At 55.5% G+C, this 20,120-nt stretch overlaps 2 protein-coding genes across 2 annotated transcripts; both read right to left on the bottom strand.

Moving 5' to 3' along the window:
• Positions 1-2,259: 2,259 nt before the first annotated feature.
• On the bottom strand, positions 2,260-2,787 carry LOC149273242 (ADP-ribosylation factor 6-like). The gene has a single exon (XM_089506544.1). It carries the CDS (start codon positions 2,785-2,787, stop codon positions 2,260-2,262), a length of 528 nt encoding a protein of 175 aa, XP_089362670.1.
• Positions 2,788-12,166: 9,379 nt separating this feature from the next.
• On the bottom strand, positions 12,167-19,331 carry LOC149273241 (galectin-4-like). Its single transcript, XM_089506541.1, has 10 exons — positions 19,287-19,331; positions 18,379-18,467; positions 17,899-18,103; positions 17,597-17,722; positions 17,483-17,512; positions 17,386-17,421; positions 15,961-15,990; positions 15,793-15,881; positions 13,142-13,307; positions 12,167-12,313 (listed from the first exon to the last, which is right to left on the bottom strand). Exons 1-10 carry the CDS (start codon positions 19,329-19,331, stop codon positions 12,167-12,169), a joined length of 963 nt encoding a protein of 320 aa, XP_089362667.1.
• Between the last annotated feature and the right edge of the window lie 789 nt (positions 19,332-20,120).

Genomic DNA, 20,120 nt, shown 5'->3' with positions numbered 1-20,120 from the left:
CGGGGGCCGCCAACGCTCTCCCCCCGGCAAGCCAGGCCGCCAACGCTCTCCCCCCGGCAAGCCAGGCCGCCAACGCTCTCCCCCCGGCAAGCCAGGACGCCAACGCTCTCCCCCCGGCAAGCCAGGACGCCAACGCTCTCCCCCCGGCGGCCAGGACGCCAACGCTCTCCCCCCGGCAAGCCAGGCCGCCAACGCTCTCCCCCCGGCAAGCCAGGACGCCAACGCTCTCCCCCCGGCAAGCCAGGACGCCAACGCTCTCCCCCCGGCAAGCCAGGACGCCAACGCTCTCCCCCCGGCGGCCAGGACGCCAACGCTCTCCCCCCGGCAAGCCAGGACGCCAACGCTCTCCCCCCGGCAAGCCAGGACGCCAACGCTCTCCCCCCGGCAAGCCAGGACGCCAACGCTCTCCCCCCGGCGGCCAGGACGCCAACGCTCTCCCCCCGGCAAGCCAGGACGCCAACGCTCTCCCCCCGGCAAGCCAGGACGCCAACGCTCTCCCCCCGGCAAGCCAGGACGCCAACGCTCTCCCCCCGGCAAGCCAGGACGCCAACGCTCTCCCCCCGGCAAGCCAGGACGCCAACGCTCTCCCCCCGGCAAGCCAGGACGCCAACGCTCTCCCCCCGGCGGCCAGGACGCCAACGCTCTCCCCCCGGCGGCCAGGACGCCAACGCTCTCCCCCCGGCGGCCAGGACGCCAACGCTCTCCCCGGGAAGCCAGGACGCCAACGCTCTCCCCCCGGCGGCCAGGACGCCAACGCTCTCCCCGGGAAGCCAGCTCAGACAGACAGCGGATCGGATGCGTTGTCAAAATTTTATTGAACAGAATCATTTTGAAGCGGAGAACATGGAATGGAAACATTCTGCGTGGAGCCCCGGCGCTGATGGGGGAGGGGGGGGGGGTTAACACTTCGGCCCCTTCAATGGCAGGGTCTGCATAGCTAAACGGCGTACGTCAGCCAGGAAAGAGGAACCCCCCCGGGCCACGCGGCTAATGTCAGTGACTTACCCCATGGGGCTGGAAGACTAAGCGGGGCAATAGTCTGGGAAGAACACTGCATACGTGCTCCAGGACCTGCGCGGACACCCAGCGGAGGCATTACAACAGGGCACGGCGAGTTATGGGACTCCCCGGAGGATGACCTCGCAGCATCGTTACTTCACTTTTACCAGCACTGAGCGGGTTAACAGCACCATCCCAAATGCAAACAACATCCATATGGAAGCGGACAAACAGGGGTTAAAAAAAAAAAAAGCTCCGCAACGCTCCGGGATTTCAGCTTAAAAAAAGTTAACCTGAATAAAAAGAACTCTTAACCATTAATTAGATTTTTAAATAAAAACCCCAGGCGGACGCTTAGAGACTCGGACTGACGGACAGGCGAGTGAAGCGCATTAACGGCATCCCGCAATAAATGAAAAGGCAAGAGGAGGATTAGGGATGGGATAACCCAACGCCACGTAACGTCGCTGACAGAACATGCGCGGCGGGGCCCTCCGCTGGATAACTTATGGAAAATACTGATGCCGGGGCCCAAAACATGAAAACACTCATGTAACAGGTCACCAGAACGGCGCTCTATAAAGTGTCCGAGCCGCGCGTGTTCTAGGTTATCCCCGCGTAACCAAGGGGACCATGTCAGCCATGGTCTAGTGGGGGTCTGTAGAGCCAGCGGAGGAGTTTGGGGGGGTCTGTAGAGCCAGCGGAGGAGTTTGGGGGGGGGGGTCTGTAGAGCCAGCGGAGGAGTTTGGGGGGGGTCTGTAGAGCCAGCGGAGGAGTTTGGGGGGGGGTCTGTAGAGCTGGCAGAGGGGTTGGGGGGGGTCCGTAGAGCCAGTTTAGGGGTCTGTAGAGCCAGCAGGGCCGAAGCATTAGAGGACTGGGGCCGGGGACCGCAGAGAATATCGGGTAATACAGCTCAGTGGTCTCACCCCACAGCACCAAGGGTTAAAAAGCACCTCCTTATCAGTAACAGGGCGGGGGTTAACAGGACGGGGGGGGGGGGGGGGGGCGCAGAAGAGACGTTCAGTCGTGTTAAATGTCACTGATGATTAAGGCAGATGCCACACGGGGCTTTCAGTCTCAGCAGCAGAGCCAGACGCGCAATAACCCGCTGCCAACGCGCGCAATAACTGTCACCACGCGGCGCCTCACCCACGTCGGGGCGAGAACAGTAACCCCTTCAGAGCTCCGCTCCGCTCATCCGTCTTTCCAAATGTAAAACAAAACGAGAATTAAAAAAAGGGAATCGCCGTAGAAACAGAATTAGGATTTGTAATTTGAGGTGAGCCACATGAGGCCCTCGTACAGTCCCTCCCCGGTGTTGGCGCACGAGGGCTGCACGTACCAGTTCCTGTCTCTGATGCGGGTCAGTCCCAGCTTTTCCTGGATCTCGTGGGGTTTCATGGCGTCCACTAGGTCCTGTTTGTTGGCGAAGATGAGGATGATGGCGTCCCGCATCTCGCGGTCGTTGATGATGCGGTGGAGCTCCTGCCTCGCCTCGTCGATGCGGTCCCGGTCGGCACAGTCCACCACGAAGATCAGTCCCTGCGTGCCCGTGTAGTAGTGCCGCCACAGAGGACGGATCTTGTCCTGGCCGCCGACGTCCCACACGTTGAACTTGACGTTCTTGTAGGTGACCGTCTCCACGTTGAAGCCCACGGTGGGGATGGTGGTCACGGACTGGCCCAGCTTCAGCTTGTAGAGAATGGTCGTCTTCCCGGCGGCGTCCAGACCCAACATCAAAATCCGCATCTCCTTGTTCCCGAACACCCTGGATAGCATCTGCCCCATGATGGAGGCTCAGAGTCCATACAGCTGCGCTGGAGACGGGGACAGAAGAGACATTGGTCAATAAGCGAGAGAACAGACCCCCCCCCGAACACGGAACATATTACACACAAACCCATTCCGTGTTCACAGACACGGCAGCAACACCGGGACCACCGTCAGAAGCACGCCTGCCGGGTGACAGTGGACGCCCCGGCGCTGCAGATGGTCTCGCCGTTCCTGTGAAGAGGGGCCACCAGCCCCCCCCTCGGCCACTGAATTACGATATGATGCGATATTGTGGTCTGGCTCAACACAGGCAGGCTTTGTCACAGAGGCCGAGACAAAGGCTGCTGGGGGATGTGAGGGCCGTTTGTACCGTTTTACTCTGAGTATCCCGAATAAATGACCCAGTGGCCTGCAGAATATAACAATTTACCCCAAACAGTCACAACCTGCACCCAGAACCTACCGCACCCCCACCCCAAGATACCCACCTGCCCCTACAACGCCAAAGCCGAGGTTAAGGGGCACTTCTGGTGCAATGTACTAAAGGGGACGATCTACACGAACACGTCACTGGTTGACACGGTAACTGCACCTTTTCACGGGAATTGTTCTTTATCTACAGTCCCAGTAAGTGACACCACCTCCCGGCACGCCCGCCACCGGTATCAACCCTCGTTACTAGCGTATAGTATTATTGCCCCTTGGGTGTGCTGCGGCTTACCGCAGAGCTGTCTCTCAGGGCTAACTCCCTTCGGTACCGGCTCCTGTCTTTCAATCCCGGAATCGGAAGGGCGCGGGCGGCAGTACCACAGATACGTTAACCGCGCATGCGCGTAAACCACGCCCACAGCTTTGACCTCACTGCGCGTGCCCGCACCCCTCAGATGGCTTCCGCGCCTGTTATACGCATGCGCAAAACCTCTTCTCCCTGTTCCTTTGCGACGTCTGCCCTACTCGGAACCCCGCCCATAGCGTCGCTGGCTCACTGCGCATGCCCTGTGTCCTTCGCTACATTATTGTTACTCTACTCGATGATGTTTCTCTAGCTGTAGTGTCTGACTAGACATATACAGGCCAATCAGCGCGGAGGGGTGTGAACGTCAACAACCGCGCCTTATAAAACGCTCTACCTGCGCCTCATTCAGACAGTTAGTGAGGGGGATTTATGGTTGGGTTTATAGGTACGGTGTATTGTTTAGTACCGAAGGCGTTGGTACAGATTTAATAATGAATTCACCGAACGTTGAGCAGTTCTGTCTCACGTCGTTATGCAGCGCTGCGGAATACGGTGGTGTTATATAAATCAATACATGATAATGCTATATAGTGGCTCCTAAGAAGAGGCCTCTTCATGGCGTGTGGCGTAGATAGCCCGGGCTGTTCGTCAGTCAGTGTGTTTGTTGAGGAGAAATTCGGCATTAATAGAGAGGACTACATCGCTGTGGTGGGATTGATGGCAGCCTGTGGCAGAGCCAGCATTATCTGACCAGTTTCCTTTTCTGAGGTTCACTTGTAAAGGCTGTTTGAACTAATGGATAGCAATCGGTAATGGGGAGGAATAATCACTCATATAACGTGCTTCCCGAGTGCGCCATTTTATGTCAGCCAACCCTGATTCTTAGGGCACTATCCTGCCATGAATGGGCTAGTTGGTGGATGCTCAGGTCTTCCTGACCGGCCCAGGAAGCTGTAAAATAAATGGGTCTATGGCCCCTTGACCTGTGGCTGTTGGTCTCAGGGATTATTGGTGGCCTTTCCGGCTTCACGCATGCTGCTAGGAACTGATGCCTGAGGTTCAGTGCTCGTTGCCCTCATCTGCCCCTTGCTTCCGAGGCTGGGTGTAAGTGGGTCCCGCTGTTATCAGGCTGCGTCATTAGCTGCTGACCTGCTGTCCACTCAGGACCAGGGTCCCTCGGTGGTCTGCAACCATCTGTGTCTTCAGCCTCCAGCATCTGAGCTTGGCTGATAATTGCCCCAAGGGCAGTACTACGGTGAGCAGATGGCTCCTTTTAGTTGGAGGCAGTAAAATAATTATAATGCAGCCGGCATTTGTTAAAGGGATACCCCAGATCACCAGAACCTACCGGAGAGTATATAATATATAATATGAGGAATATACAGGGATATAAGGGGTTATAAGGACGGGTTTAGTTATACGGCCGGAGAGTATATAATATGAAGAATATACAGGGATATAACTGGTTATAAGGACGGGATTAGTTATACGGCCGGAGAGTATATAATATGAGGAATATACAGGGATATAACGGGTTATAAGGACGGGATTAGTTATACAGCCGGAGAGTATATAATATGAGGAATATACAGGGATATAACTGGTTATAAGGACGGGATTAGTTATACGGCCGGAGAGTATATAATATATAATATGAGGAATATACAGGGATATAACGGGTTATAAAGACGGGATTAGTTATACGGCCGGAGAGTATATAATATGAGGAATATACGGGGATATAACGGGTTATAAGGACGGGATTAGTTATACGGCCGGAGAGTATATAATATGAAGAATATACAGGGATATAACTGGTTATAAGGACGGGATTAGTTATACGGCCCGAGAGTATATAATATATAATATGAGGAATATACAGGGATATAACGGGTTATAAGGACGGGATTAGTTATACGGGCCGGAGAGTATATAATATGAGGAATATACAGGATATAACGGGTTATAAGGACGGGATTGGTTATACGGCCGGAGAGTATATAATATATAATATGAGGAATATACATGGATATAACGGGTTATAAGGACGGGATTAGTTATACGGCCGGAGCGTATATAATATGAGGAATATACAGGGATATAACGGGTTATAAGGACGGGATTAGTTATACGGCCGGAGAGTATATAATATATAATAGGAATATACAGGATATAACGGGTTATAAGGACAGGATTAGTTATACAGCCGGAGAGTATATAATATATAATATGAGGAATATACAGGATATAACGGGTTATGACGGGATTAGTTATACTGCCGGGGAGTATATAATATATAATATGAGGAATATACAGGATATAACGGGTTATGACGGGATTAGTTATACGGCCGGAGAGTATATAATATGAAGAATATACAGGGATATAATGGGTTATAAGGACGGGATTAGTTATATGGGCCGGAGAGTATATAATATATAATATGAGGAATATACAGGATATAACGGGATTAGTTATATGGGCCGGAGAGTATATAATATATAATATGAGGAATATACAGGATATAACGGGTTATAAGGACGGGATTAGTTATACGGCCGGAGAGTATATAATATATAATAGGAATATACAGGATATAACGGGTTATAAGGACGGGATTAGTTATACAGCCGGAGAGTATATAATATATAATATGAGGAATATACAGGATATAACGGGTTATGACGGGATTAGTTATACGGCCGGAGAGTATATAATATATGAGGAATATACAGGGATATAACGGGTTATAAGGACAGGATTAGTTATACGGCCGGAGAGTATATAATATGAAGAATATACAGGGATATAACGGGTTATAAGGACGGGATTAGTTATACGGCCGGAGAGTATATAATATATAATATGAGGAATATACAGGATATAACGGGATTAGTTATATGGGCCGGAGAGTATATAATATATAATATGAGGAATATACAGGATATAACGGGTTATAAGGACGGGATTAGTTATATCGGCCAGAGAGTATATAATATATAATATGAGGAATATACAGGGATATAATGGGTTATAAGGACAGAGTTAGTTAGAGGTTGTTGATCCAGTGAGAAATCAGAGGCCATTTTGGAGTCAGGTAGGAATTGTTCCTCTTTTGAGGCACAATCGGAAATCTCTTCAATGTGGGGGTTTTAAATCTTCTGGGAAATGTGATGTATTTGGGATTTTTTTTAATCGGTGTTATATATCACTGTGCGCTGCGGGTGGAGAATTATTTTTGAAGGCAGAAAATACATTTTACGTCAATACAGGTCCAACAACAGAACTGCTCTGCTTTCAAAACACACCGTTTCTTTAAGAATTCATGGCGGACACACACAGGTAAGGGCGTAACGTTTTTAAAGTCTTTTTACCCACAATTCCATGGGCTCACTCATTTGCATATACCTTCTACTTTATAGGTTAAGCGGATGGCTGGAAGTTCATACGAATCGGTTGATTGTTGCATTTCCCGGCTGTGCCCACAAGAGGGAGACATCGAGAAACTCAAAAACTTAATAATTTATTAGCCAGAAATTGCCTGAATACACGCATTCAGAATACCCCCACCTAAAAAACACTTTACATCGTGTATTACATTAGGCGGTTATCGCTGATATCCTCATGATGGAGCAGCTTTAGACAAAGTAACGCAACTACCTCGGTACCTGGATGCACATTCACAGTTAATTAAGGAAAGTCTAATTATTTCGCGTAACACAATAAGCCGATGGGCGCAGTTCGTATTAAGCATTTACATTCTGCTTTTCCGAGCTGTGAGCTTTTGGAAACCTCAAGCATCTTAAAGATTCCATCAAACAATTGTGTGCCCCCCCCCCGTCTATCCATTCTACAAAGAAATATACAGACGTCTGTAAAAACACAGATAATGTGACCAAAAACTCACAGCATCACACTTTAGCGCATCCCCGAAATCGGCAACGTATGTGAAGCAGCGCTTTCGACACGTTACCGTCACGCTCCCTCACTTTACATAATAACCTGCACTGCGCTTCTTCTAATTAATCACATTTAACCGTTTACAGTAACGTTGGTAATAAATCTGCGCCCAAGCAAGCTTCCTAATACTTAGGGAATTAGCTGTGGCAAAGAAAACAGCCATACCAGGAGCATCCCCCCGGCCCCCCATTCTCCTGGGCAGTTCCAGAACCGAGTACCAATTGAAGTCGATATTGGGGCATTTACTCCGTTAGCTGCTGGGTATTTGTCTTCCCAGTCCGGATTCAGACTCTAGGGATAGAAATAGATTCAGTACTTCGCAAGGTTTTTTCTTGTGTGTTTAAATTGTTTTGTAGCGGAGAGAATGGGTTATATCCCGCAGCGTTCGCGTTGAATGCTGTATGGTGCATGCGTTGGAGGGGTTTATTCTGAGCTGTAGGGATTCTGGGTGTAAGAGTCCAGTCTAACAGATGCCTCTTTAACCATCCACTGGACCATGCCTTCCACTTGAAGCCTGATGTCCCCCCATTCCATGCCCTCACACCCCCACATATGATCCCTATTACCCTCCCAAATAAAGTCAGGACGTCTCCCATCTTCTTTGCATTTAGTCCAGGAGGCCGTGTCAGGGCCGGACCCCCTGTCACACTCCCTGCTGCCCATGTTTTCTACAGATGTTGTCCTCTCTCCTTCTTTGCTGAGTTCTATGTGTTCTTCTTGCAACCTTTTAGTACAGCTAGTCCCGGCTGTAGAAGGTGAGTCCTGTAGAAGGCCAGTAACATCTGTACCCCAGTCCCTGGTAGCGAGAGAGTGTGAGCGGGCCAGAGTGTCTTCACAAATACGGCTACTACTGACACATTGCCACCCACTACTGGAACACTGGGGCATCCTCAGCTCCCCCGCTGGCTCACAGCAGCACTTATGTGTCCTCAGATCCTCCCCTGGCTCCTGGAGACACCGTGGTATACTCATCTCCTCCCCTGGCTCCTGGAGACACCGGGGTATACTCATCTCCTCCCCTGGCTCCTGGAGACACCGTGGTATACTCATCTCCTCCCCTGGCTTCTGGAGACACCGGGGTATACTCATCTCACCCCCTGGCTCCTGGAGACACCGTGGTATACTCATCTCACCCCCTGGCTCCTGGAGACACCGTGGTATACTCATCTCCTCCCCTGGCTCCTGGAGACACCGTGGTATACTCATCTCCTCCCCTGGCTCCTGGAGACCCCGGGGTATACTCATCTCACCCCCTGGCTCCTGGAGACACCGTGGTATACTCATCTCCTCCCCTGGCTCCTGGAGACACCGTGGTATACTCATCTCCTCCCCTGGCTTCTGGAGACACCGTGGTATACTCATCTCCTCCCCTGGCTCCTGGAGACCCCGGGGTATACTCATCTCCTCCCCTGGCTCCTGGAGACACCGGGGTATACTCATCTCCTCCCCTGGCTCCTGGAGACACCGTGGTATACTCATCTCCTCCCCTGGCTCCTGGAGACACCGTGGTATACTCATCTCCTCCCCTGGCTCCTGGAGACACCGTGGTATACTCATCTCCTCCCCTGGCTTCTGGAGACACCGTGGTATACTCATCTCCTCCCCTGGCTCCTGGAGACACCGGGGTATACTCATCTCCTCCCCTGGGTCCTGGAGACACCGGGGTATACTCATCTCACCCCCTGGCTCCTGGAGACACCGTGGTATACTCATCTCCAACCCTGGCTCCTGGAGACACCGGGGTATACTCATCTCACCCCCTGGCTCCTGGAGACACCGTGGTATACTCATCTCCTCCCCTGGCTCCTGGAGACACCGGGGTATACTCATCTCCTCCCCTGGCTTCTGGAGACACCAGGGTATACTCATCTCCTCCCCTGGCTTCTGGAGACACCGGGGTATACTCATCTCCTCCCCTGGCTTCTGGAGACACCGGGGTATACTCATCTCCTCCCCTGGCTCCTGGAGACCTTTGTTGGTATCAGGATAATTACGTTTGCTCTCACACTCATTCTGACGCTCTTTCTGGAATAATGCTTCTCCGTCCTCGAACTGTCTCTCTGTTTTGCACGACGTCTGTCCTGGAAATAGTTCCACCTGATGATCTGTCTTCGTGACATCGTTACAGAGTCCGTCACGCTCGGGTTTACTCTCTGGAGTATCTTTTGCTGGAACCTCGATCTCCGCGGCGTCTCTTAGTGCCGGTGATCTACGTAGCTCTGGATTGTGTAATCCCCTCTCCTCCTGTATTTGTCTGTCTTGTTCTAGATTCTCTGTTCCCATCTTCCTCTCAATTTCATCCCCTCTCTCCTGTTCTAGATTGTGTGTTTCATTTTGTCTCTCTTCTAATTCTATCTCCGCTTCGGTTCCATCCCGTCTCTCCTGTTCTAGTTTGTCTATACCTGTAACCTCTAGCATTCCCACCGCTGTCTCCTGTTCTGTCTCGTTCTGCCGCAGGCTCAATGCTTTTGCTCCGGATTTTCGTCTTATTGTCCCCTCCGTGCCACCGCGCCTGTCCTGTTCTGCACTGTCGTCCCTAGTGTTCTGCGTACTCCCAGACAAGCTCTCCTGACCTGTCCCGTTTTTATTTGTGTCGTCGTCTTTTATCTGTTTTACGTTATCCCCGTCTTTATCTCTTCTTCCCAATTCTTCCTCCCTCACCAAAGGTCTCTCTTGTCCTCTTAGTTTTTCCTCCTCTGTGGCCGGCTTCTCCTCTTGTACATAGAAATCGAGAACCCTCTCGTCACCCCCGCCTCTGCCCGCCTTCGCCTTCTCCCTTTGCCTCTTCATTTTTTTCAGCAATGGTACCCTGGAGCTTGATAATGATCCCCCTCCCCCGCCCCTCTGTCCTCTTTTGCCCCTTTCGTGTGTCGCATCTGCCATGTTTGCCCCTAAGTTTCCAAGGCACGACAGCCGAAGGACCCTCCACGCTCCCTGCTTCCTCGTCGTGTCTCCTGGAGAGCGGCCTCTGGCTTGTGGAGCGTGGAGGACCCCGGGGACGTCCTCCTCTGACCGTTTGTCCGTATGTCCTGACCTGTTGAGGCCAAGGCAGAAGAAACTACCCCTGAGGCAAGAGGATTTCCTTTTTTCAGGTGGATTCGGGGTATCTGTCCCGAGTCTGCATTTGGGGGTCTGATCGTCCCTTGTGATAACATTTTCAGATGCTTGGGGGTCTCCTGCTTGCCGTGACTCCATGTCAGGGTCCTTCTGTCATTGCGGATGTCTGTCTCGCAGGGGGCACTCTCGCTGTGAGGATGCGGACCCCTTTCCGTGTAACGTGGTGGGTTTGTGCACCGTCCCCCTTGCCGTTAACTTGCAGCTTCCATGCTGGGTTGGTACAGATCCTCGTTGCAGACTGTGTCTATACAAACAGACCCCCCACCATCACACATACGCGTCACCTGACACTCTGGTTACCATGGCAACATGGTGAATCTAAAAAGCCATTCACAGTTACTGAGGGAAGGCACTCTGCGGCTGCCTGGCGGGCACCTATATAGACGCGGAGCTGCCCAGGCTCGTTGTGGAATACTCGGTGGATGCCTTCGGTATCGAGGCGTCGCTGCGGGTTTTACCGGGTGAAGCGTCTGGAGCCGGCAGATACCCGGGAGATACCCGGCAGGTTCATTTCTGACAGCTGAGCAGCCTGGGGGGAGCACTGCATGGACCCCACAAGGTGGGAATAGGGTGCTGTATGGAGGTGGAGGAGAACACATCGCCGGGGACAGCGAGTGATCGTTCTCTGCCGGAGCTGGGAAGATGGCGTAATGTACGGCCTGGAGCAAGGGAGCGGAGGTAGTGAGTGAGGGGAGAAGGGGAGCAGAGAGTGTAGGGAGAGGGGTAGTGAGTGAAGGGAGAGGGGGTAGTGAGTAAGGGGAGACAGGGAGCAGAGAGTGTAGGGAGAGGGGTAGTGAGTGAGGGGAGAAGGAGCAGAGAGTGAGGGGAGAAGGTGGTTTACAAGCTACTTTCCCATTGGATGAGCCGGTGGAGCTGTAGAAATCTCAGGGTTAATTTGAAGGTTTGCTGCCATCTCAGGGTGTGTTTGGGACGAGTCCAGGCAGCTCAGGAGCCCCCGGCTAATCCTCATCATGTGCCAGTCACAGGGCGTGCGCCAGGAGAGAGACGGGGGGGGGGGACGGGGCAACGACAGAAAGAGAGAGACGGGGGGAAAAGAGAGAGGAGGGGCCAGAGAAAGGTAAAGGAGAGGGTTTAGAAAGCTTGGCCTGAAAAGAGGGAATGGAGAGACCGCTCATGGAAACCCAGGACCGGCAGATCGGCCCCATCCGGCCCATTAAACCCTTGGTCTTGTCTTATGTCTATTCCATGCCTCTTTAAATCCCCTCGCTGTATTAGCTCCTGCCACTTCTGCTGGGAAGCTGTTCCACTTATCTACTACACCTCTCAATAAAGTGAAATTATGAAACCCCACCAAGCAGCAGCTTCGTTCCGAATCCAGGAAATTACAGAACGCGTTTCATTTTCTAAGAATGTTTTATTTTCATTGAAATTGAGTAAAATCCGATTATATTCATTAAAAAAGGAAAGGGGCGGGAGCCGCTCGATCCGTAACAATTCCGAGCTGGGGGTTATTCCGCGCGGGGGGGGGGGCTTATTGCCATGATCCCCGCAGACTGGCTTAGCACTTAGAGCAGACGGGGAGGTGGCGCGGTTTGGCCCCTGGTCGGCCCCCTGGACTGGTTAGAGGTGGACGAAGCAGAGTTTGACGTCGCCCTCCACCTCCAGTGTGTCGATCTGCTGCAGGTTCCACGTCCGGTGCTCGTAGTTGAAGAGATGTTGGCCGTTAACAAAAACCTTAAAGCGCTTCTCCCCGCTGCGCACGGAGATCTGCAACGGAAAGTACCCGTTAACGCGCAGCACCGAGTATCCCTCCACCCGCGCAGCACTGAGTATCCCTCCACCCGCGCAGCACCGAGTATCCCTCCACCCACGCGGCACCAAGTATCATTCCATCCACGCATGTACTGAGTATCGCTCCACCTGCGCGGCGCTGAGTATCCCTCCAACTGCGCCGCACCGAGTATCCCTCCAACTGCGCGGCACCAAGTATCATTCCATCCACGCATGTACTGAGTATCCCTCCACCTGCGCGGCGCTGAGTATCCCTCCAACTGCGCGGCACCGAGTATCCCTCCAACTGCGCGGCACCGAGTATCCCTCCAACTGCGCGGCACCGAGTATCCCTCCAACTGCGCGGCACCGAGTATCCCTCCAACTGCGCGGCACCGAGTATCCCTCCAACTGCGCGGCACAGAGTATCCCTCCATCTGCGCGCAGCACAGTACTGAGTATCTTTTCACAAGCGCACCGCAGTACTGAGCATCCTTCCATGTATGCACTACCTATTGTGGCCCCATCCTTGGTTGCCCCTGTGTAAGGATTACCCCCAGGCAGGGCCCTGGTTGAGTAAGCGATACGGAGTACAGATACTCAGCCCATGTACTGAGGTCATGGGCACCGCTGCCCCCTGCAGTCACCCCGCTGCCCCCTCCAGTCACCCCGCTGCCCCCCGCAGTCACCCCGCTGCCCCCTGCAGTCACCCCGCTGCCCCCTGCAGTCTCCCAGCTGTCCCCCCGGCCCCCCTGCAGTCACCCCACTGCATCCCGCAGTCCCCCCCCGGCCCCCCTGCAGTCACCCCACGGCCTGTGAACTCACATCAAAGAAGTCCCCCTGTTTGAAGGGGTTGAGGGGCAGTTCCTTCTCTTCCTGCCCCCACGCCCCGTTCACGAAGCTGTTCCTGATGACCGTGGACTTGCTGATGCGCGGATTGATGTGCAGAGCGATGTCGTTGGAGAATCCCACCTTAAAGTTAATGATGAAGCTGGAGAGTGGAACGAAGGCGGAGGTTAGCAGGAGCATCCCCCCACCTTACAGAGCCTGCAGAGCATCCCCCCACCTTACAGAGCCTGCAGAGCATTCCCCCACCTTACAGAGCCTGCAGAGCATCCCCCCACCTTACAGAGCCTGCAGAGCATCCCCCCACCTTACAGAGCCTGCAGAGCACCCCCCACCTTACAGAGCCTGCAGAGCATCCCCCCACCTTACAGAGCCTGCAGAGCATCCCCCCACCTTACAGAGCCTGCAGAGCATCCCCCCACCTTACAGAGCCTGCAGAGCACCCCCCCACCTTACAGAGCCTGCAGAGCATCCCCCCACCTTACAGAGCCTGCAGAGCATCCCCCCACCTTACAGACGCTGCAGAGCATTCCCCCCACCTTACAGAGCCTGCAGAGCATTCCCCCCACCTTACAGACGCTGCAGAGCATCCCCCCACCTTACAGACGCTGCAGAGCATCCCCCCACCTTACAGACGCTGCAGAGCATCCCCCCACCTTACAGAGCCTGCAGAGCATCCCCCCACCTTACAGAGCCTGCAGAGCATCCCCCCACCTTACAGAGCCTGCAGAGCATCCCCCCACCTTACAGACGCTGCAGAGCATCCCCCCACCTTACAGACGCTGCAGCGCATCCCCCCACCTTACAGACGCTGCAGAGCATCCCCCACCTTACAGAGCCTGCAGAGCATCCCCCCACCTTACAGAGCCTGCAGAGCATCCCCCCACCTTACAGAGCCTGCAGAGCATCCCCCCACCTTACAGAGCCTGCAGAGCATCCCCCCACCTTACAGACGCTGCAGAGCATCCCCCCACCTTACAGACGCTGCAGAGCATCCCCCACCTTACAGAGCCTGCAGAGCATCCCCCCACCTTACAGAGCCTGCAGAGCATCCCCCACCTTACAGACGCTGCAGAGCATTCCCCCCACCTTACAGAGCCTGCAGAGCATTCCCCCCACCTTATAGAGCCTGCAGAGCATCCCCCCACCTTACAGAGCGTGCAGAGCATTCCCCCACCTTACAGAGCCTGCAGAGCATCCCCCCACCTTACAGACGCTGCAGAGCATTCCCCCCACCTTACAGAGCCTGCAGAGCATTCCCCCCACCTTATAGAGCCTGCAGAGCATCCCCCCACCTTACAGAGCCTGCAGAGCACCCCCCCACCTTACAGAGCCTGCAGAGCATCCCCCCACCTTACAGAGCCTGCAGAGCATCCCCCCACCTTACAGACGCTGCAGAGCATTCCCCCCACCTTACAGAGCCTGCAGAGCATTCCCCCCACCTTACAGACGCTGCAGAGCATCCCCCCACCTTACAGATGCTGCAGAGCATCCCCCCACCTTACAGAGCCTGCAGAGCATCCCCCCACCTTACAGAGCCTGCAGAGCATCCCCCCACCTTACAGAGCCTGCAGAGCATCCCCCCACCTTACAGACGCTGCAGAGCATCCCCCCACCTTACAGACGCTGCAGCGCATCCCCCCACCTTACAGACGCTGCAGAGCATCCCCCACCTTACAGAGCCTGCAGAGCATCCCCCCACCTTACAGAGCCTGCAGAGCATCCCCCCACCTTACAGAGCCTGCAGAGCATCCCCCCACCTTACAGAGCCTGCAGAGCATCCCCCCACCTTACAGACGCTGCAGAGCATCCCCCCACCTTACAGACGCTGCAGAGCATCCCCCACCTTACAGAGCCTGCAGAGCATCCCCCCACCTTACAGAGCCTGCAGAGCATCCCCCCACCTTACAGACGCTGCAGAGCATTCCCCCCACCTTACAGAGCCTGCAGAGCATTCCCCCCACCTTATAGAGCCTGCAGAGCATCCCCCCACCTTACAGAGCGTGCAGAGCATTCCCCCACCTTACAGAGCCTGCAGAGCATCCCCCCACCTTACAGACGCTGCAGAGCATCCCCCCACCTTACAGAGCCTGCAGAGCACCCCCCCACCTTACAGAGCCTGCAGAGCATCCCCCACCTTACAGAGCCTGCAGAGCATCCCCCACCTTACAGAGCCTGCAGAGCATCCCCCCACCTTACAGAGCCTGCAGAGCATCCCCCCACCTTACAGAGCCTGCAGAGCATCCCCCACCTTACAGAGCCTGCAGAGCATCCCCCCACCTTACAGAGCCTGCAGAGCATTCCCCCCACCTTACAGAGCCTGCAGAGCATCCCCCACCTTACAGACGCTGCAGAGCATCCCCCCACCTTACAGACGCTGCAGAGCATTCCCCCCACCTTACAGAGCCTGCAGAGCATCCCCCCACCTTACAGACGCTGCAGAGTATCCCCCCACCTTACAGACGCTGCAGAGCATCCCCCCACCTTACAGACGCTGCAGAGCATCCCCCCACCTTACAGACGCTGAAGAGCATCCCCCCACCTTACAGAGCCTGCAGAGCATCCCCCCACCTTACAGCGCCTGCAGAGCATCCCCCCACACCACCCGGGGCTTTTCTTTGCCCTCTCACCTTTTTGCATTTGAATTCACGACGCCTTTAATGTCCACGGTGCGTTTGGGGATCATTCCTCCGCGGATGTTGGTGGTGAAGGGCATGGCCTGCGGGGGGCAGAACGGGGTCAGAGTGACAAATATTGGGGTGCGAGAAGCATGGGGTGCAGAACAAGCGCAAACTCACCGGGTTCAGGATGGGGGGTCCCAGCATGGGCTGCATGAAAACGGAAAGGTAGAGTGAGCAACGGCTTACGCCCCACAGCGCCCCCACTCCTCCCCGAATACCCCCAACGCCCCCACTCCTCCCCGAATACCCCCAGCGCCCCCACTCCTCCCCGAATACCCCCAGCGCCCCCACTCCTCCCCGAATACCCCCAGCGCCCCCACTCCCCCCGAATACCCCCAGCGCCCCCACTCCTCCCCGAATACCCCCAGCGCCCCCACTCCTCCCCGAATACCCCCAGCGTCCCCGCTCCTCCCCGAATACCCCCAGCGCCCCCACTCCTCCCCGAATACCCAAAGCGTCCCCGCTCCTCCCCGAATACCCAAAGCGTCCCCGCTCCTCCCCGAATACCCCCAGCATCCCCACTCCCCCCCGAATACCCAAAGCGTCCCCGCTCCTCCCTGAATACCCCCAGCGTCCCCGCTCCTCCCCGAATACCCCCAGCGTCCCCACTCCCCCCCGAATACCCCCAGCGTCCCCGCTCCCCCCCGAATACCCCCAGCGTCCCCGCTCCTCCCCGAATACCCCCAGCGTCCCCGCTCCTCCCCGAATACCCCCAGCGTCCCCCCTCCCCCCCGAATACCCCCAGCGTCCCCGCTCCTCCCCGAATACCCACAGCGCCCCCACTCCTCCCCGAATACCCCCAGCGTCCCCACTCCTCCCCGAATACCCCCAGCGTCCCCACTCCTCCCCGAATACCCCCAGCGCTCCCACTCCCCCCTGAATACCCCCAGCGTCCCCGCTCCTCCCCGAATACCCCCAGCGTCCCCACTCCTCCCCGAATACCCCCAGCATCCCCACTCCCCCCCGAATACCCAAAGCGTCCCCGCTCCTCCCTGAATACCCCCAGCGTCCCCGCTCCTCCCCGAATACCCCCAGCGTCCCCACTCCCCCCCGAATACCCCCAGCGTCCCCGCTCCCCCCCGAATACCCCCAGCGTCCCCGCTCCTCCCCGAATACCCCCAGCGTCCCCGCTCCTCCCCGAATACCCCCAGCGTCCCCCCTCCCCCCCGAATACCCCCAGCGTCCCCGCTCCTCCCCGAATACCCACAGCGCCCCCACTCCTCCCCGAATACCCCCAGCGTCCCCACTCCTCCCCGAATACCCCCAGCGTCCCCACTCCTCCCCGAATACCCCCAGCGCTCCCACTCCCCCCTGAATACCCCCAGCGTCCCCGCTCCTCCCCGAATACCCCCAGCGTCCCCACTCCTCCCCGAATACCCCCAGCGTCCCCACTCCTCACCGAATACCCCCAGCGTCCCCACTCCCCCCCGAATACCCCCAGCGTCCCCACTCCCCCCCCGAATACCCACAGCGCCCCCACTCCTTCCCCAAAACCTGTAGCGTCCCCACTCCCTGCACCCTGGTTTCCCCCCCGTCACTTACCGGGAGCTCTCCTTGTGGGGCCGACATGAGAAGACCCTGAAATAGAAGAAAAATGAATAACTATTTATTTTTCGGAACCTCGGCTGATTTTAGTGACCCTGAGTGCTCTGATCCCGGTTGCCCCGCGCTCTGATCCCGGTTGCCCCCTCGCTCTGATCCCGGTTGCCCCCTCGCTCTGATCCCGGTTGCCCCTCGCTCTTACCCCTTTGACTGCAGGGCCACTTCCAATGATGCTGAGAGACTGAAGCGTGATGTCACCAGACACTTGGAGCCACTGGACCCTCTCCAAGGGGATGCGGTGGCCAAACTCATAGAAGGGTTCACAGTTCACCGACACCTGGGACAGAGAGACGGACAGTTACAGAGACATACAGACAGCGGCGTAACGCAAGAGACATCCAGGCCATCCCTAGCTGACTTTATCCTGAAGATTCCAGCTCAGCGTATCAGAATTCTGCTGTCATCAGCGCGGTCTTAGAATTCATTGGCACCGACGGACGGTCGCCGCGGTACCTGGTAGTTGTTTCGCGTGACCTCGAAGAGCAGCTGGAAGACCTTTCCGGGCTTGAATGGCATTTCCCGCTTCATCTCCTCGTCCCCCCAGGTCCCCCCCTGCAAGGAGTTAAAGACGACGCGGTCGCGGCCGTCGTATCGGGCGTTCAGGTGTAGGGCGATGTCCGAGCCCTCGTACTGACCGGTCGAGAGGTTTATGGTGAACCTGAGAGGAGACGGCAAGAGAAAGCGTAAAACGGGGGCAAAGACAGGCGAGGGGGCTTCACGGGGAAATACCCCGGTGAGGGGGGGTTAAAAGACCCCAAGGGGGGCAATGGAGACAAAATGCGGAGGTTCTAGGGGTGGAAAAGGATTGGCATGGGCCAAATAGAAGGGTTTAAAGGAGGGGAGCGAGGAGCATGAGGGTTGAAGAAGGGGGTAGAGGGGCTGGAAGGGTAATATAAATGAGGTGGAGGGGGCATTACCTGGGGCAGCTCTCACCTGTTATGTTTGCTGGGAACAACAGCTTGAATAAACACGGCCATTCCTACCCGCAGCCCGCCGGCGATCATCGTGGTGTAAGGGACGGGCTGCGAGGGGCACAGGAAGGGTTAATCAGTGACATCATTCCGATTGTTTGTGCGGAATGTTAACAAACCGCGTGATACAATAACCCCCCCCCCCGAGAGCTGGGAATAGGGGGCGCCATCTCTGTGCCACCGGAGGCTCCCGTATACCGGGGGGGGGTATGTTCTGGTTTAGGGGACCCCCATTAACCCCCCTGTGACAGGTAACTATCTCCCGGCCCCGCCCTCCCGCCCTTTTCTCTCCTCCTCGTTTCATAAACTTTCCTCTTTTCATTAAATCCCCTAAAGCCGCCTCTCATCGTCACGGATATTATCTGATAATAATATGTACAGCGCTATGGAATATGATGGTGCTATACAACACGATAACTAATAATAACACCGTGAAGCTGCCCCTTCTACAACCCAAAAACACAAAAGACGAGGCGGTCGGGGTGTGAAGGGTCTCCCCCTCGCACTTATTCACTAAAGTAGTGCGATGCATTCGGGGCCCCCGTGTAACACGCCCAAGGAAACGCTGGTGCTGGCGGAGCGGAACCCAACAGGTACAGCGCCACACCTAGAATGTTCTAGATGTAATCCGCGTCCCACGCCCTCTGCGTGTCTCCCCAAACAGAGTTTATTACATTTATTTCTGACACCCCCCCCCAAAAAAACCCTAAATGCTTTTAAAGCATTTCTACCACCTCTACCAAACCACCATGCAATGGAACCACCACTGAAGAACGCGCCACAAATTCCCATCTGAAACAAAGAGCTGTGGCCCCGAGAGGTTCGGAGAGATGCTGAGCGGGTAAGAGGGTAACAGGGGCGGCTACTCACGGGGTTGAAGGCAGGCTGGTAGCCAGGAGCTGGTACGAAGGCCATGTCTGCTGCAGGGTAAGTGTGAGTGAGCGCTCCGTCTGCACAGCGACTGATGCTTTATATCCCGAGGTGGGGCAGATCCTACCTGTATCTGTTTCGCAAACTGGTAAATCCACTTCAAACTGGGAAGCTCTCCAAAGCATCATTGAAACCACAGAGACTCCTACTGGAGAGGAGTGACGGGGCAGGTGGCAGGGTACCTCGTCTATCTGCCCCCACCCTCGTCTGGGAATGTGCGGCTCGGACAGCTACGTATAAAAGGGAATTGGGGTGCAAAGCGGGAAAGTCTGTTAGTTTTTAGGGTCATTGCACCTCTTGCCCAATCCTGCCAATCACTGCAGCCCCGGGGGTCTCTACGGCCTTGGGGGCTCGATGGTCCTCGTCCTGACTCTTCCTGGCCTTTTGCAGCCTCCTCCGGGCACTGAGATGACACCAATGGAAGCATCTCATTCCCGACCTGGCCATTTCTAGACAACACGTCTAATCCCCGGGGGGCAATAAATATATTAAACCCCCCCACGAGCCGCAGCGGGGCACGGAGGGCGATAAATATATTAAACCCCCCACGAGCCGCAGCGGGGCACGGAGGGCAATAAATATATTAAACCCCCCACGAGCCGCAGTGGGGCACGGAGGGCAATAAATATATTAAACCCCCCCACGAGCCGCAGCGGGGCACGGAGGGCAATAAATATATTAAACCCCCCCACGAGCCGCAGCGGGGCACGGAGGGCAATAAATATATTAAACCCCCCACGAGCCGCAGCGGGGCAGAGGTCTTTAACACCAGAA

Source organism: Sceloporus occidentalis, unplaced genomic scaffold (assembly GCF_023333645.1).
Source record: "Sceloporus occidentalis isolate IW3139 unplaced genomic scaffold, rSceOcc1.0.p SCAF_390, whole genome shotgun sequence".
Classification (NCBI taxonomy): Eukaryota; Metazoa; Chordata; class Lepidosauria; order Squamata; family Phrynosomatidae; genus Sceloporus; species Sceloporus occidentalis.
This window is presented reverse-complemented; position numbering and strand designations above follow the sequence as displayed.

Bases quoted from the DNA above. Each gene is read 5' to 3' on its own strand.
- LOC149273241 (XM_089506541.1), bottom strand. From the start codon at position 19,331: ATGGCCTTCGTACCAGCTCCTGGCTACCAGCCTGCCTTCAACCCC. The intron at 17,513-17,596 runs GTCAAAGGGGTA...CCGGGATCAGAG, and splicing joins TCATTGGAAGTGGCCCTGCA to CGCGGGGCAACCGGGATCAG. The intron at 17,422-17,482 runs GTCACTAAAATC...CTTCTATTTCAG, and splicing joins CCGGGATCAGAGCACTCAGG to GGTCTTCTCATGTCGGCCCC.
- LOC149273242 (XM_089506544.1), bottom strand. From the start codon at position 2,787: ATGGGGCAGATGCTATCCAGGGTGTTCGGGAACAAGGAGATGCGGATT.